At 59.8% G+C, this 18,277-nt stretch overlaps 3 protein-coding genes across 3 annotated transcripts; all 3 read left to right on the forward strand.

Annotated features, from left to right (window-relative positions):
- Positions 1–4,282: 4,282 nt before the first annotated feature.
- Positions 4,283–6,988, forward strand: LDBPK_340530 (phosphoglycan beta 1,2 arabinosyltransferase, (SCA like); the record flags this gene model as incomplete). The annotated part of the gene is made up of 1 exon (XM_003864170.1): positions 4,283–6,988. One exon carries the CDS (start codon positions 4,283–4,285, stop codon positions 6,986–6,988), a length of 2,706 nt encoding a protein of 901 aa, XP_003864218.1.
- A 2,130-nt stretch (positions 6,989–9,118) lies between these two features.
- Positions 9,119–13,447, forward strand: LDBPK_340540 (hypothetical protein, unknown function; the record flags this gene model as incomplete). Its single annotated transcript, XM_003864171.1, has 1 exon — positions 9,119–13,447. One exon carries the CDS (start codon positions 9,119–9,121, stop codon positions 13,445–13,447), a length of 4,329 nt encoding a protein of 1,442 aa, XP_003864219.1.
- A 1,839-nt stretch (positions 13,448–15,286) lies between these two features.
- Positions 15,287–16,762, forward strand: LDBPK_340550 (hypothetical protein, unknown function; the record flags this gene model as incomplete). Its single annotated transcript, XM_003864172.1, has 1 exon — positions 15,287–16,762. The coding sequence occupies one exon, from the start codon at positions 15,287–15,289 to the stop codon at positions 16,760–16,762; it is 1,476 nt and encodes a 491-aa protein (XP_003864220.1).
- Positions 16,763–18,277: the final 1,515 nt, after the last annotated feature.

The following is an 18,277-nucleotide window of genomic DNA, read 5'->3' on the forward strand; positions in this document are numbered from 1 at the left end:
TGAGGCAACCGAGGGAGGGGCATGGCGTGCAGGCGGAGGACAGGGTCTGAGAGGGCCCTGGCCTGCGGCTGGCCCACCTCCTCTCGGTGCTCATGCGGCACGCACCTACACCAGCCCCTGCGGCCTGCACGGCAGACGCCGCCGCCTCCGCCCTCGAGCAGGACCCTGCACCGGGGTCCGTGTGGCGCCGGTCGCGCTGCACGCGTGCGAGGGCGATACGCGGAGGGACAAGGCGAGCCCGCTAGCAGCATGGCCCGACTCGACGGCTGAACGGCTCGTCGTGGACGGCGCGGATGTGGCCGCCGTGCGACAGGGGTGGGTGGGCTGCGGCTGTATGCGTGCACGTGTGGACTCGGTCGTGATGGAGTGAGACGTTGATAAGGAAGTGCTCTGTTTTCCCTGGCAAGCACGCGAAGGAGGAGGCAGCCACGGCAACCACAAAACGACACGTATATACATACATATACATATATATCATCATCCATGTCGGCGTGCGCCAACAGACCATCAAAACGCCCCGGACTTTGTTTTCCCCGCCGACCGCCGCCCCCCTTGTGCTCGCCCGAGCGGACGGAGCGCGTGCGCGTGCGTCCTTTTCTCCTCGCGCTTCCGCGTTACTTGCTTTTTGCTTTCTGTCTTTTGTTATTGTCTCCGTTCCTCGACTGACTCACCCCAACAGCGTCACCGCCGCCGTTGCCGCCCCCCTCTTCTCCGAGATGGGTGGGGCACGGGGAGCGCCGAGCTCTCTGGTGCTGCGAAACGGTAGGGCTGCGCTCTGCGCGTGCGCGTGTGCGCTCTCGCGTGTCGGTGTGTGCCCGCACATCTCTGGATGCATGTGCATGTGCGTGTGCATGTGTGCGTGTCTGTGCGTGCACACACGTGTATGCCCGTGCGCGTGAATATGTGTACCTGTGCGCGCGTGCGCCTTGTGGCCGCGCAGGCCCTGTCTGCATGGATGCCTCTTGATCTGCCCCCTCTCTCCTCTGCCTGGTGCACCTTCGCGCCCGCCTCAGGGGTGCCTCTCGGAGAAGCACGGTGATGGAGGGGACGTTAACGTTTTCTTGGGGACTGTCCCTGTTATTTTTTGTTCCGCAAGAACGAAGGTGCGGCGGAGCTGTGCATCCTTGTCGTCGGGCCACACACGCTAGCACCTGAAACCGCATTGCAGTGGTGCACATATATTTTGTTTTTTTTTTGTGAAAACCGGTTTTTTATGCTAGTGTCTAAGCATGTCCGTCAACTGCAAGGACCGGAGGATTCCGTTATGAAGTGGCATTCATGCCCTGCAGGAACTTAAAGGGAAGGGCATCATTGGCAAGGACACGGTCCACGAGAAGGTGCACTCGGGTTTCCGCAAGTGCAGAAAAGGCAGTCTTTGAGGCAGCAGGGAAAAGGGTCGCAAGAAGTGACAGCGATCAGGGAATGCGCGACTTTGTGCCGTTAGAGGTCAGCAGCATGCACCCTTGAAAAGCTATAGCGCAGCCGGCGAAACAGTCGAGGGCGTCACTCTTTAGCCAACAGGAAAAGCATGAGAGAAAGAACGCAGCTCCGAAAAGGTTTCATTTCTCATGTGAAGTTCCACAACCTCACCCCAGTCGACAGGTTGGCTGCAGCGCGCACCATCTTTATTGACGATGCCGAGGAGTCGGCGATGAAACTGGCTGCGTGACGGGGAAGTGCGCACCAGCCGCCGAGCAGCCGTTCGGCCACCAACTGCACTTTGGGGCAGCGCCTGTGCGGCGAGGGCGCGGAAAAGCACCGTGCAGGCATCGTGCAACGGGAATATCCGCCTTTTCCGAGAGGGGTATTTGGTCAGTTGCGGTACCTAACACCACGAGGAGGCGGCACCAAGCATGACCGGCGGCCACGACCCACAAGGAGAGACGTTTATGCGCCAAACATGAAAGCTCTTTTGCACTAAAGGCACACCACCCATGCTCGGGGGCGGGTTCGCCGCCCTCTACGGGATCAGCGACACCTGTCATCGGCCAAGAAATGGCTCAGATCACGACGAACATGAAAGGGGTTGCGAGGCGCTTGTGCAACCACAGAGATCCACCGCGAAGACAGCAACGACGGCAGTCCAAGCGGAACCGTGGGGACCGCAATGGTGGGAGGAGGGGGCAATGCCAGCAGCAACAGCACCCCTCTGCTCCTGCATGGCGCACTTCACGCGTCGACCTGCCGTTGTGCCTCGGTGCAAAGGTCAGGTGCTCCACATCGGAGGGGGGGCTAAATCGATGAGTGAAAGTGCCAATCAGACTGGGAGCGCAGGAGAGGGTCACATCACAGATGGCTGCGAAACCGCCAGAGGCTACGGTGTGGGGGTGTACACACTGTCGCAGCTCAGCGGACGACCCGAACGGAGACGCAGGATGACGCCGAGAGAACCACGGCGGCTCAAATGCAAGGCCGAAGAGCGGCGGAGGTCATCCGCCAGCAAGGGCTCCGGACCCGCTGCCTAACGACGAACACGTCATAGCAAAGCACGCGACATATTGAGAGCCTCAAACGGCGATGTTGTGCTTGCAGTCCCTGATTTCACAAGGTCTGGCAGAGAGTAGAGGCCTGATTAGGCGCCTCGCACTGATTACGGAGCATTTCGCAACCGTAACAGCGCAGGGGAAGCTCAGCGGTGTTAGCGGAATCGGTAGAGGTCACTGCCTGAATTTGTTTCACGCGTACATAGCACAGGACAGCACTGCCCGGCGGGTGGCCTGTCGCGCAACGTCACAGATGTCTGCGGCACCACGTGTGTCACGTGCTGCACCGTAGACGACTTGGCATTGTCTTTGCTCAGAAGTACGTGTTCCCCGTTGCGCGAGCGTGTGCGCGAAAGGCTGCCCACGCAATTGCCGCAACGCGGCCTGGGCGGTGGTAAACCTCCCTCATTGTTCTTTTTCTCCTTCAGCGCTGGTCGCATGATGAGCAGCTCCAAGCGCCGCTATGAAGGACCACTGCATGGATTGCAGCCCGGTGCTGGGTCATGTCCCGCCAAACATCCCACGCGTGGCGATCTTATGGACTCGGCAGCAATCGTCTATGCAGGTAACGTCGAGCAGCGCATAGGTGACCGCTCAGGTTGTTTCCTCCAGCCTCCTTGATCACCCCGATGCTAAGAGGGCCGCCGCCGACGTGCCATGCATACAAACACACTCGGGTCCAAGCGAAATGCAGAGCGCATATGCCCCCAGAGATGAGCACAACTATGAGGAGACGAGGTGCTGCCCTGGCCACACGTCTGCGTAACGGGTGGATGCGGCCAGCCGGGTGCGCCAGCAATCGGTGAGCCTCACATTCTCTTCATCCTTTCACGTCCTCTCTCTCTACTCAGTTGCGCGGCGATATACGCTTGTAAGTTTAGGTGTGTCGTCATACAGAGAAGGCCAGTAGCTCGAGAGCAACCAAAGGTATATAAGCGCTGAGCGTGAAGGCGGCGTATGTGCACCACCGGCAGACCCTCATGCGAGAGGCTCGTTCGGGCTGAAGTCAGTCATGATTTCCAATGGACCAAAGAAGCAAAACGATAGAGGCGTAAACTATACGCATCGGTGAATGGGAAGAAACGCCTCCAATCACCGTGCAAGCGCATGTGCGCATGGCGGAAAGGAGGTGACACGTGATGGTAAAGGCTCTCCTCTCTCCTCTCTCTTGCCGACACTTGTGTGCTGCCCTCGCTCTCGTGTGTGTGTGTGTGTGTGTGTGTGCTGCGTCGTGTTGTGAATTGAGGTGTCTTAATGGTCTCCATTCCTTTTCTAGGGATTCACAAAGCTTTTCACCGCCACACGGGGATACCTTAGCGCACACACGCATGCAACGCCCCTGCACGTGCTGCAACTTTAGATGCGTGTCTCTCTACTCTGTTTCGTGCATGTCCTCCCCACTCCCCTCTGCTTTTCTCTCCTGTCTTTCGCACAGCCGCCCCGTCACGATCCTGCTCATCTCGGCTCCTTGTGGCCTTCCTCTTTCCCCGCGCTCCGCCCATCACCACCACCACCACCAGACACTGTATACAGTCAAACATCCGAACAGGTGATATTGTTTGTAAGCATGAGTTAGCAGCGCTCGCGGTACCTGTATCTACGCACGTCTCCCACCCCCGTTCCCTGGTCAACTTCTCTCTCCCTCTCTGCTTTCTATTTTCCCTTGCTTATTATCTTCGCTTTCTTGGGGGAGGGAGAGGGTGAGGTCGCTGGTGGTGTGCGTTTTGTCTGGTCGCCTCCGTCCTCCAGCCCACCTCCTTTTCCTTCGCTCCACGCGCCATCATTGGTCACTCATCATGATGCAGGACACTGCTTCACCCTTTCCCCACCACCGTACGCCGGCGACGTACCAGGCCGGCTTGCATTATCAGGCCAACGGACGCGAAAGCGCGGCGCCGCTGCTTACCTCGTCGGCTGGAAATGCTGCCAACGGTAAGCGGCTCAGTCACTGGGGCCGCAACGTTTTGCGTGGCTTTTACCATGTCAAATGGCATCAGCGCACGCAGTGTGCCGTTGTAGCGTGTTTGCTGTGGTTCTTCACCCTTTTTGTGCTCCTGCACACTTTTCTTCAGGTGTCGGGTCTGACGCAGTCGATTTATGCGGTTTTCTCGAGGCCGACTTCCGGGCTGCAAACACTCCTGGAGGACGAGCTCGTTATACCTAGCCCTGTTGTGCCACCGAATGGAGCATTTTGTGGTCTGTGTACAGAGGGCCTCGTTGTCTTCCGTCCAGCTAGTGCCGCCACATCCCTGGCTACGACGCCTGCCCAGACCGAGACGGTAGTGTGCGTGGAAACGATGGAGGAAGCCTGGTTGTCAGCGAGCGAGTCGGAGCCTCTCAGCAGTGTACGAGACTGTGTAGCAAGGCTCTATAACCTGGGTCTCCTGCAGCCTCCTCGTACTACCATAACCGCGGTGAATGACACGTGTGCAGCAGTGCGCGTGACAGTGCAGGTGCTCTCAGGCGAGTCAGAAGAGGCAGATCGGAACAAGTGCAGCAGCGGGTTCGTGGCGGAGCTGCAGATTTCATCGACAGAACGGGAGAAGGTGGAGGTGCACACTCAGCGATTCCCGTCGTGGCCGCTCTGCCCTGTCGCCTCACCGGAGGCTATTGATGCTAAGGATGGACACCGAGGTGGCAGTGACGGTAATCATTACATCGTGCCCGCGTACTTTGCGACAGCAGCTGTTCGAGATACAGACGCAGACTGCGATGTCCCACCGCCGTGGAGAATTGACACTATCGAGGACCTTGATGAGGTGGTACTGCGTTTCGCCGGGGACGCGGCTCAGACCACAGAGACATCGTCGCTGCTGGCGAGTGACCTGCGCTGCCCGACCTACTTCCTCACGGTAAACCTTGGCCGCTTTGGCCGCCATCACAATCAGCTGCAGGAGATCTTGAACGGCATCTCGCTGGCCAGGAGATCGAACCGCACGTTTATTTTGCCACCCTTTGTGCCGGCGCTGTACATGTCGTACTTGAGGCTAAATCCAGAGCTTCTGTACGGATGGAATGCGCTACGCAGAAACGGCCACTACTGTGTTCTGTCGTACGCCGAGGCGCGGCCAATACTGCGGCGTCTGCGTGAGCGCGATGGGGTAGTGAGTATGGAACGGGTCAGTTTTGCAGCCACTGCCGACCTGCACGTGCTGTTCAACACCACGGAAGAGCACGACAGTTATGCTTGGGGATCCATGCCTCGCGTGCCGGGCACGGATGGCGCGTTTGTGTACGATGCAGATGAATGGTTCTCGATGGGGGTGCGGCGAAGGGAGGAGATGACAGCGCACACCGCAAGCAATACCTCATCAGTGCCATCGCCGCTAACGTTCCACGAGGCAAGGCCGCCTAGCGCGGAGGAGTGTAGCGGCTTCGCCGGCCCCGCTCCGAACAAGAGCCCAACGCAGTGGGAAAGGATTCGCAGGTGCACCACTGCGTTTCTGCGCACCTACGGCGATGGTGACGGGAGACGCGAGTCGTCGTTAGCCTCACGGCGACAGCCACGCATTGTGGTGATTTCGAGCGTCACAGCGTTTCATCTGCGGCCGACGCTGACGGAAATGACCAGGCTGCTTGGCCTCCTGCGGCCGTCACCGACACTCACGGTGGAGATTGGCCGGTACTACCGACTCTATGCGACGCAGCTCCAGTGGCCAGCCAACACCGATCCGAAGCGCTCTTTTTTAAACGTGCTGCAGCCATTTCGTTACAAGAGCACCATTGGTGTGCACGTACGCCGTCGCGAGTTTACGTGTCGCGAGGAGGCCGAGCACCCCAGCGCCACCATCATCGCTATGTCGGAGGCGCGCTACCAGTTTGACGGCACAGGTAAAAACGATAGCGCCGCTGCTGGTCGCCCCATCACCACCGTAGCGCGACTGGCGAGCGACTGCGGATGGAATTCGCAGTCGCTACTGCACATCTACGACACCTATGCGAGCTGGATGCGATCGCGACAGGCGCAGGGGCTGAGGCGGTCGCGTTGCTTCGCGCATGTGCAGACTTCAAACAAACAGGTGCTGCGGAGCTACGTCGCCTTTGACGAGCAAGTCGGCCCCATTGGCTCTCAGCTGCAAGCTGCACTGCAGCAGCGCTACAACCCACTAAAGAAGAAGCGCGCCGCCAATGGATATCCACCCATCTATGCCGCATTCTACGACCACCGGCCCCGCAAAGACCTTTTCCAGACTTACCAAGAAATCCTGTCAAGATGGGAGCATTCATCCGCAGACACGCAACGCGCCGACGGGGAAGCCGTCTTCGACGTCGCTTCTGTACCGCGGACAACGGACAGTCTTGTTGAGATGTTGTACCCCATCGCGGAGCAGGAGGCGCTGGCCCTGGGGATCGACTTCTTTGTGCTCGGTAACACAGGCGTGTTCCGCGGCAATATTATTTCGTCCGTGTCGATCAACGTGTGCTTGCGCCGCTTGGGCAGAGGGCTGCCGTGTCACGGCGTCCTCGCTGGGTACTACGAAATGCTGTACAAGGGTTACATGTGAGCTTCTCGACCCAGCCTCAAGCCCTCACCTCCCCGTCACCCCACTCCCACACCTCCACTTACGGCGACTGGTTGGGACCGCATTCCACCATCCCCACTGGGCGGCATCGGCCCCTCTTTGAAGATGCCGTTGGTGCAAGAATTTTTCGTTTTCTCTCCCCTTCCCACCGCCACCCGTGAGCACTTTCTTATTTGAAGCCCTGCCTACTGAATCCCCTCCTGGGCACACGCGCAGCGCTCTGTTGTGCATGTCGTGCGCCCGCTTCAGGCAACTAGCTGCTCTGGCAGCTATTTGTTTTTTTTTCTGCCTTCTCTTGGTTCTCGTGACAGAGCGACTTAGCCCATTTTGGCTTTTTATTCTGCTCTCGTGCCCTCGTGCTTCCTTTCCACTCGTACTGCTGGCATCGATCATGTGTTAATGCTTTATTTCATGCTACCGTTTGTGTCCGTGTACCGCCGCATATACGTAGGTGGCGCGCGTGCGCAAGTGTGTTCAAGGAGAGCAACAAAGAAGGAGACAGGGAGACAACGAGCTCACAGCTTAAAACGCCTCAGCTGACAAGAGCACAGCGCGCTCTGTCGTTCTTGATGAGTATGTACCGCCAAGCCGATAAGAAGAGGGAAAAGGCTCTATGTTGATGTCCTTTCGGCCACGGGACCTTCAGTGCGGCGGATGCACGACAGGCGGTCTCTCGAGCGAATGCAAGTCCAGCCATGTGGTATGAGCACAGAGACACACACACATACTCATGCATGTCCCCTCCCCGTCCTCCCCACTCCCTCTCCACCATCCTGGACATGACTTCTCACCTCTCCCCCTCATCCACACACATTTTTCCGCTCACCTCGCCGAGCTGCCGAGGGCATCTGCACCCATTGAGCATGTGCATGTCCATGTGTACGTGCTCCTACTACTGCTCTCAGAGCAGAAACGTTTCCCGTCTACGTGAAGTGGTGCGTCACGCATGACGCATTGGACTGTTTGTAGCGTGTGTGTGCGCGCGCGTGTGAGCGTGTGTACGTGTGTTTCTTCCTTCATTTTCTTCGCCAGTTTTGCGGGGCCTTTTTGACCCCATCGGCACTCCCCCCACTATCACCACCACCCACCCCCTCGGCAACACCTGAGCTGAAGCATCACTGTGCAACCTTTTTTGTTTTTTGTTTGTTTTTTCATCTTCGTTGACCTCTCACCGTCCTTCCGACTTCCCAGCCCGCCCGCCCCCCCCCCCACCATCAGCATCGCATTCTTCCTCGCCTTCCACTCGATCGGCTTCTTTGGCTAGTTGGTTGGTGGTATTTCCTCGTCGATAGATCACACTCTTTTTCTCTTCCTCACACGTCTCCGTCGGAACTGTGGATCATGAGGCGCTATCAACATCTTCGTGATGTGCATCCGAGGCCCTACAGTAATGGCCGTGAGAGAGGGCATGAGGTGGGCCTAGCGAGAAGGTGCCAGCGCGATGGAGAGCACCTGTGTAGCGGCAGCGCACGAAATAGCTGTAGGAGTAGCGGCGGTAGCGAGGATGAAGTAGGAAGGTGGTGTGGCGCTGCGATGGTCGCGACCGCCCCTACACCCCGTCGCACCTTGAGCACCTCGAAGAGAGCTGAAAATCCTCGTGGGGCCACCGGTACTGTTCTCTCACCCCATGTGAGTTTCTCCCCGATCTCCTTCCATTCTGCGCAGGCCTCCGCGATTACATATGGAGCGGCAGAGACGACCAAGGCAACTGTGTCGTCTGCCTCGGCGCCTAAAGCCTTCTACGACGGGCCCTCCTTGCGCGACAGCATCCCGGCGCTGTTGGCGCGGCTTGCCAACCCGGTAACGCTGTCGCCGTCGCGTGCCCCCGAGAGCACGCGCTTGTTCGAGCCGGCAGCGAAAGAAGACACGTTGCAGCGAGACGCCTCATCCCTGTCGGCGCACCCGATAGTTACACCACGGTGGAGTGGCTCCAAGCATTCCGGCGTGTCGGGTGGTGCCGTTTCCACTACCGGGCAAAGGAAAGCGATGAATGCCGAGGCATCAAATCGCTCCTCGGGGTCGTCGTCGGATGAATTCCCACAGGGGACCACACCCCCGGAGCGGACTCAAGGGGGTCGCTACGAAGTGCGACAACCGAACGCGAAGGGAAAGATGAATCGGGGCATGATTGCCCGCGCCGAGGTACAGAGCGCTTACCCAGATGCGCTGCCGTCAGCGGCGACCGTGTTTTCGGAAAGCACGCAGCAGCGTCGCGTGGTAATGCCTCCGACGAGGTACGTAGTAGTGCAGCGGCCCGCCACCGCCCACATCTTACCGCATGCATCAGAGGCTTCAACACGGATGGATGCGACCACTGTAGCTCCCGAATCAGCAGCTCGGCATTCGGTTGAGTTGACGTCACGCTGTTGCTCTGCTACCTCGTCCCACGGCAACGCAGAGGAGACTTGTGATGTGTGCAGCGCCAGTGTAGCCAGTAGCAACATCAGTTTAAGTCGCCCTGCGAGTCGACGACCGCGCGCCTCGCCTCTCCGAAGGAGGCCAAGCCGCTCCGGTAGTGCCGAAGCTGTCGCTGGGCGGAAACGTGCGATCGGACCCATAGCCGCTCCAGTCGCCGCCACACGCGAGTCCCTTCTTGAAGCCAGCAAGGAGGCCCCGAGCGCTGTGTCTGAGCAGCCACCGCCGCCGCGAATCATGCCATCGCCCTCGATGAACTCGACAAGCGACGTCACCCAGCACCGCGCATCACCGTCCCGAATGCAGGGCCTCTTCGACTTCGTCCTAAGCAGCAGCAGTAACAGCGGCGCCGGAGTCGAGTACAACTCACTTAATACTTCCTGTGAGTGGGCAAAGACGTCTCCCGGGTGCGCGGAAGGAGTGTCCGCCCGCGCTGCAGGCCTTCCCCCGCGCGAGCAGAAGCGCTCGCACACTATCGCGTCACCGTTTTCGCTGCTGAAGCCGATGGAAGGTGTTTTCGCACCGTCGCATGGCGCCTTGTACCGGGATGAGAGCGTCGCGCCTGTGGACCCTTTCGCAGCCGCTGTTCAAAAGGCAGGGGACCCGTTGGTGTTGCGGCACACCATCGACTACCTCCTCTCGAAGTCTCGCCGCCTGGAGAGGGAGAATCAGCGCTTGTGGTGGCAGGCGCACAGCTGGGATCCACATAGGGCCGTTGAACCTCACGAGGCTCGTCCTGTCGCTGTGCCTCTGGCCCACCGGCGTTTGCGCAAGTCCTCCTCGCCGGCAGAAGTGGTGACTCGTACCCCGTACGCCATAACTTCCCGAGCAGTAGCCTTCACTCAGACCCAGCACCCACCTGCGTCTAAGCCGCGCGTGTTCGTGAAGCGGCAGCCGCGCCTTTCGCAAGCAACTGGTCGCTCTGCATCCTGCACCTCGACGTCCTTCCTCTCTCGAGAAAGCCCCCGACACAGCAGCAGTGGCGAAGGAGCTGACGCAGAAGAACATGTGAGGGCAAATCCAGGCGCTCACCTGTGCACCGCGGCAGCAGACACACCAGCCCCACCGAGCACCGAGTCAACTGAAACAACGGCGACATCGGCCGTGTCGCGCACCGAAGCGGGAGTTCAGTGCCGCCCAGCCGCGCGAGATGCGGCAACAGACGCAAGAGAACATCGATCGCCAGTGCACTTCGGGCTAGCCAGCATGGCAGAGACGGCCGGTGCCTCGACGGAATCGCAGCAGCGTGTGTCCTCCTCGTCACATGCAGACGCAAGCGCGCAGACAGAGCTCGTAGTACCGTTAACGTCGGCACTTCTCCGGACGCCGGAAGCGCGCCATCAAGCGCTGCATCACAGGTTGCAAGGAACGGCCAGTGGGGACGGCAAGGGCGACGCTGCGGCCACCCCGATAGCATCGACCGTGCGCAGCCGTCACAGCATCTACAGCGAGCGTTCGCTGGGAGTGATGGCAACAGACGCCACGTCGCTGCCACCATTCCCGGTGCAGAAGCAGCAGGTTCGAAGCCTCAGCAGCTGTAGCAGTCAAGCACACGTGAGAGGAACAAGTCAGGCAAGCGGATCTTCCGCGCCACGTGGTCATTATCCGACCTACAGTAAACAGGTCCAGACAGCGAGCATCCAATTGCCCTCTTTAGGCGAGGTCGAGGATGCGGGAGGAGGGGGCGGTGGCGGCGATACCTTGATGGTCTCGACAATGGATGGCACTACGTCGGCGCTGTCCTCGGAGAGGACAGCGGTGATTGAGCTGCACACGTCGCCCTCCTACACACGGAACACCGTGCGCCGTTTGCGAGAGTACTGCAACTCTCTGGAGGCGGCCCGCCAGCAGCTGCGCCGGCGCCTATCAAGAAGTGTGCCTAACAGCCACGATGTCTCGGCCGTAGCACTGTCGCGCGTGCGATCGCCGTCAAGCCTTTCGCACTCGCACGGCCAGGTTCCGCTGTCCCCGCTAACTACCGCGGCCCCCACCCTCAGCCGTCCCTTCTTCACCTCCGAGTACGTCGACCCGGAGGTCGACGCCACCTTGCAGGACGTTGGAGAGACGACTGCCCTGGAGACTATGATCGTGTTGCATGAGGATGGCGCCGGCACCATCACAAAGCGCGTGATCGACGGCTCCCAGTCGTGCGTCTCGAGCTTCGCGGTGCGCTCCCCTTCGCCCCCATCACAGCGCCCGGCAGCCACAATGACCTCCTCGCTGGCCAGCCAGTCTCCAACCCCGGTCGTGGAGAATGCCATATCGTGGGTTCGCCGGTACTCGCCACGGGCCCCGTGTCGCATGAAGCCTCAGCAGCTCCTTTCGCACTACCTGCGGGGCACTCATGATACTGCGGTCATCGCAGAGGAGCCGCGCGCGCGCCGGCTGAGCTCCTCTCTGCGTTCCGACGGCAGCAGCTCATGCTGTGTGCCGGTGGTGCATTTGGGCAAGCCCATGCGATCCGCCTCCGCCAGTTCACGGAACGCCTCCGACGTCAACATCCACTTCCCGGGCGCCGTGCCGCTCGCCCCGTCTCTCCCCAAGTCGCCACCGAAGCAAGCTCCGTCCACCGGACGCTTTGTCGTGCCGCCCACCACGCCGCTCGAGGAGGGTGATGCGGAGCAGCTACCACCACAGTCGCTGCCACCGCGGCCGCACAATCACCAGACTCATGCAGGTGCATCGGTGTCGGTCTCCCTAGCAGGGTGCACTGCACCTGGGCAGTTTGCCGGGCTGCAGATTGGCGTCACCAGCAGCACAACGAGAACGAGCAGCAGGGTCAACTCTCAGCGTTTTGCAGTGAAGGGAGTCCGCGAGTCTGTGTCGCCGAAGGAGCACAGCACGCGTATCCGAAGCAAGAGTGGCCGCGGCAGTGTCGGCTCTGAGGCACTTGTATCAGGAAAGCAGACCACTTCTTCGGCTTCGGCCGCCGCAGCCTCAGCACCTCTGTGGGATCCCACGCGCCACTCATTGCAAAGCCCAAGCCCGGTCATGCTCTCGACTTCTACTGAAACATCCGTAGCTGCTGAACTGGTGGTAAGCGACCGCCTCGGCACTCCCGTTACTACGTCCGGCAGCGAGGCGGGAGTGCGTGGCGCATCGAATGACAGCGTGCACGGGTCACGGCCCATAGGCACATCACTCATCACCGCTGTAGCCAGCGCGAGCCTGTCTGCTCTGAGTGCACCAGCGCCGGACAGCGAGGAGCCCCTGCCACCGGCTGAGACCGCAGTGCAGCCGCACATCCGCAGCCCCCTGTGCCGCCTACACCTCGAAGCGCAAGCCGTCCGCTGCGGTCGCGGCGGCAGCGGCGACCGACGCGATCTTTACACAGACAGCCTCCACGTCAGCGGGTCTGCCTCGCCGGCGCCGAGCACACCGCGAGGCTCTGAGGAAAACAGCGGTGGCCGATGCAAGCGGAGCGAGACTACAGCATTCCTGGACGAGGAGAAACGAGAAGCATCAGCAGTGTCGTCTGCAGGGGCACGTCGCGTGTCGGTGCAACTACCAGTGCTTGAGAACGACGTGGTGTCAGCGGATGGGGCCGACAGCTTCCATTCCACAGATGCTGCAGTGTCGCCGCGTAGCAGCGCCGAGAGGGTCGTTAGCCTCCTTTTGCCAGCCCAGCTGGAGGGGTCGCTACTACCGCAGCCGCAACGCCCCACCTCCCAACGGCTTATCTCACCCTCTCCTCCTCGAGGGGTAGACGCGGACGACAATGCGCAGAATCCTCGTGATGGCAATACAGACTTGAAGGCTATCTCTGCGGAATCAATACCGAAGGATGCGGGCATCGACTCTACGTCGCCGCGGCGCCACCTTGTGTTGCCGCAGCACCGCCCACCGGTCGCCCCGCCTCGCGTCGTCGTCATCCCAAAGAACGACGAGTCTCCTTCTCCCGCTCGCAGCAGCCTGTCACGCAGCCTGCACTCCCTTCCCTCAACCCTCTCAGACAGGCATTGCGATGATGCTTCTGATGATGGAGATGACGAAGATGGGGCACTTTGGTACTCAGAACGGTTTTGAGTGGAGAGGCGGTAGAAGGAGGAGGGGGGGCTGCGGGCCGCCGTGTGCGTCCCCTACGGTCAGTCAAGATACAAACAGAGAAGTGGAGATGAGGATGCCGCGAGGGATGTAGAACGGCGGTTTTCAATTTTGCCAACCCCTGTCTTTCCGGCAGCCGCACTGTGCATGTGTATGTGTGTGTATGTACTCAGCCTTTCTCCGGGCTATTCACCAACGTGCAGCTGTCAGTTGCTCTGTACTCTTTCGCCTTGCCTAACTGCTTTAGAGAGTCGAGGACGAATTCGGCAGCCGGGCTTTCTACACAACTCAGACACACACACGCACGTCAGCACGCTCCTACTGGTCTCTCTGTATCACCAGCTCTGAGGTAGGGATGATGAAGCCTCCAGTCAGAAATGCGCAGAGAGGCGTGGGGCCCAGTTTTGCGCCCACTCAAGCGCTGAGCATGTGCATACCTGCGTTCAACGGCGCACATGAGCGCATTGTGGACGCGAAGCAAAAAAAAATAGATGAGCCGCTGTACATGGCGCGCCACTTCCTCGTGCGAGCTCGTTGGCCGCACGAGAGGGGTCTCAGAAGGCTCAGCACCCAATACGCTGATGCTGCACGCATAGCGGCGCATTTCCCCATGAGCTCCTCCGTGCGCACGACCAGCCCGCTCAGCACGAGCCGCTCTCAATTTCCTTTGCAGCCAAGATCTATTCCCCCTCTCCCTGATGCAGCTTAGTCGGTATCACCACCGCCAGCAAAGGCCACTTCGTCAGTTTTTTTCGTAGAGTAGCCAATGTGTGGACCGGTGTGACGAATCATAGGTGTGATGTGTATCACGTGGTGTACACCTGCGCAACTCCCATCTCTCGCTCTCTCTTGCTTGCCCCACAGTGTATCCTTCTGTTTCTTCTCCAGTGTGCTCTACGTCACTGCACCACCGTCGTCCTGAGCTTCCTCGCCGCTGTCGCGCCACGCGCCACATCCGCGTAAGCATACGTACATATATATGCACACACACACACATATATATGTATATGCATGTAAAAGGAGAGAAAGAAGAGGATTGTTGCGCACCAATCGTTTCCCTAGACAGCCTCTTTCACGTATAGACCGCACAGCCTATCCGGATACTCGTTTTTCTGTCAGGGGTGCCTCCTCTGCGTGCCTCCGCCCATCCGTATATATATATATATATGTATGGTTGGGTGGGTAGTTGTGCATCTTACTAGCGACTGTGTGAGTGGCGCCACGCATACAATCGCACGAATTATCTCTATCACTCCTACATTACAGTAGTGAAGGGGTGCAATGGGCTCGTGTTGCAGTGCGAGTGACACCGCCGACGACACAGCGTCGGCCGCACCGCCCGCCCCGAGCAAGGTCAAGACTACAGCAAAGCCGGCAACCCCTGCTTACCCTTCCCCCAGAAGGTCGATTGTGGGCCTGGTCCCGCCAGACCCTCCCAGGGATTTTCAGCCCAGCGTCTCCGCAAACTCTGTTCCGCGTATGTATGGCGCAGAGAAAGCGCCAACGACTGCCGCTCCGGCTGTAGGCCCGCCTGCTGCGCAGACAGACCGCAGGATCCTCACCTCGCCTCCATCGCGACCGTTTCCGACGCTGCTCGCGGCGGAAGTGAATGAGTCAAGTGGCAACTTAGACGCGGAGTTCTCCATTGCGCTGGAGCCGTTTCCGGCCACGAAGAACGTCACCGGTACTCCAGCTGAGATCCAAAGCAGCGCCCCCGCGCAGCAGAAATCAGTGGGTGACGCGGGGAAGCAGCAGCTGGTTGCTGCCGCCGCGCCGACATTCTCCTCTGCAGATGTGACTCCTGAACGTGCCACGGCGCCGATGGTGATACAGAGCGAGGAGGGTTGTACTCGTTGTCCAAGCACGGCGCAGGTGTATGAGGTTCCACCAACCCCAAAGGATGAGAGCGGCAAGACGCTACCAGCCGATGACGCTCGAGTGCTGCAGCGTGTACCACCACCTCCGCCGCCACCGGCCGCCTCCACTGACTCCGTCACTCGCAAGGAACCGAATCTGGAGAGCGAGCAGCGCGGCGTCGACGAGGCGCATCAAGCCCAACACGAGGCGACGGACAACGTGGAGCAGAAGGGCTCTGTGGCAGCGGCAAACGAAGACGAGGAGGCGGCTGAAGCGAAAGAGCCCAGCCTGCTAGCTGACATTATACGCAACCAGGAGGAGGGCCAGCAGCGCTATCCCACAGCGCTTTCCATTGATGCCGCGAAGGATGCACCGGTGGAGATAGGCATGGGCAAGGATGCGTCACCCTCGGCCGCGACAGCCGAGACGCACGCCAAGGAGAAGCCAAAGAGCTCCTCGCCACCGCCTCCGGAGAACGTCAATGACATGAACGGCAAGGCCTGCAAAGTCGACGAAGCTAGCTCAGCGCCGAAGATGCCCATGGTCACCACCGTTGCCCCAGAGCAGGTGGACGGCCCCATGTCTAGTTCAGTCTACAAGATTCCGCAGCATTATGCGTCGCCGGCTCTCCATAAGGCAGAGGCGCTGCATGGCATCTCATCGGAAGAAGTCGATGGTTTCATTAACCTGATCACACCCGAGCAGCAGCCCCAGGAAGCACAGGAGATGGATTCCAATCGCATTCGATTATCGCCGCTGGGGTGCCCCATCCAGGAGCTCTCGCAGGTGGAGCCCATCAGCTGGAGTAAGGCGAGCCTGCTGGAAGGCTCACCGCTGCACTGGGAAACTTCGCATGGGGCCGACGTGTCACCGAGCCTGTACCGCTCACTACGCCTGGGCACCGATTTGCTGCGGCAAAAAGATCGCGCAAACGCATTTAGCGTTGCCGACAAGATCGGTGCCGCCGCCGCACTCTCTGAGTTCGGCTCAGAAGAAGCAGAAGAGGAGGAGCAGGGCGTGGCGTGCGGCCTCGGAGACGACGCGGAGAAGCCGATCGCCTTCACCGCCACCAGCGAGGTCGAGCTCGAACGTGAGGCGGCGGAGGCGAGCAGCGATGAAGAAAGCACACTCTCCATGGACAAGGACCGTGTGTATACAATGGGCAACACAGATGCGGAGGGCAGGTCGCAGCCTACGAGGAGCGTGGAGTCGTCCGTTGCGCCGGTAGCACCGATAGAAGCCGCCGACAAGCACATGGCCAGTTCAGAGCAGCACGCGACCTTCGCAATGCTGACCGCTGAGAATTTCGTCTGGACCGGCGCTGAGGCTCCCCGTCGCATGCCCCCACCGCCTCCATACCACCATAGCGACGAAGCTCGTGACGCACAGCTGTGCTCACGGTCTGCGCCGCCAAGCATATTGTCCCCTCCGCCTGCATGATAGACTTCTGCTTTGCCGAAGCAAGACGAAGAAGAGAAAACAGCGACTCGTGTTTGTGTGAATGCATGTGCGTATGTGTGTGACCTTCTTGGACTCACGTGGTGATCATGTGAAGCGGAGTGTTCCGAGAACGGGGGTGGGGGGGTGGGGGTCTCCACGCACTTTTCCACGAGCATTGGCGCTTATTTTCGGAGGCTTGCTGGAAGCCTCCACAGACCGCAGAATTAGTGGCGCTTGTCTAAGTCATGCAGCGTCAGTGTCATCCACACGCATACACACACGTAGGCGGTACCAATCACCGTTTTCTCTCTTCTCTGCATGTTCGTCAAGGCAGTCTCGGCCGCCGCGTCTGCCATTCCTCTGTCCACTCGTCCTCCAATCAACTTCTTTCATTTCTATTTCGCTTTCTCGGCACGGCTAGCACAGTGCTGGGCTTGCCTAGCGCACAGCCAAGAGGCCACACGAAACTACATAGGGGGTGAGGGATGACACGCCGCGGCGACGGCGTTTTCTCCTCCCTCTCCTTGCTGTTATGTGGATGCGAATGTGTGTATAATGATGTCATCGTACGCTGTAGCACGCACTTTCTTGCCGCTGCCATTTTGCCATCTCCATGTTGGCGGCAATTCTCCGTCAGCCTGTCATATTCTCTATCTGTTTGCGAGCGTATTACACGCAAGGGGTGGCGGGCAAAAATGTCGCTGCGGTTGCCAGCCTGACAGTGATGGCACGCCGCCCCCGCCCTTCGTGCGTATCGCCGGTGCCCTTTTTTTTTGGCTTCGCTTTGGCTTCACTCCTTTGTTTTTCCTCCCTCTCTGCGTGTCCCCGATGATGGTCGGCCACCTCACCGTGATAGCATGGGGCCGTGCCCACTCTTTCTGGAGAGGCCAGGAGCCTGCAGCCGGCCCGCGGGCGCTGTTTCGGACTCGTGGTGTCGGCGGAGAAGTCTGGGCCGGCGGTATGCCGGAGAGACTCACGGTCATGATCATGCTTGAACAAACCAACTACTCATCGCGCCGAGGATTCAACGACTCTTGGCACACACGCGCTCCCGTCAAAGGCGTTCGGGTTCGGGAGAAGGCGGAGCGCCCCTGCAGTCGCAGACGGATGGCAGCGTCCCGCGTATCGTGGCACACGCGAAAAAGCCGTCCTGGGGCAGGCCCCACGATGCGAGAACGCGAGCACTGCGCGCACGCTGCCAGCGGTGGCTGGCATGGTGGAACGCATCCAGGCAAGACATCAGATGTCAGAGTAGCGCAAGTGACAGAAGGTAAAGGCTCAGAGACGTGCGTATGGATCAGCCCCAAAGTGCGCGTTTGCGAGGCATGCGGCACCTCCTCCATCCAACCGGGTGGGGCCGATGATGTAAAGATGCCGAAAGCATCACGAGAGCACCCCAAACGGCACCATGGAGTCGGCCAGAGTCGCGTGCGCGGAGTATTCACACCATATTACGGCATGCGGCGGCTTGAGGCAACCGAGGGAGGGGCATGGCGTGCAGGCGCAGGACAGGGT

Source organism: Leishmania donovani, chromosome 34 (genome assembly GCF_000227135.1).
Source record: "Leishmania donovani BPK282A1 complete genome, chromosome 34".
Taxonomy (NCBI): domain Eukaryota; phylum Euglenozoa; class Kinetoplastea; order Trypanosomatida; family Trypanosomatidae; genus Leishmania; species Leishmania donovani.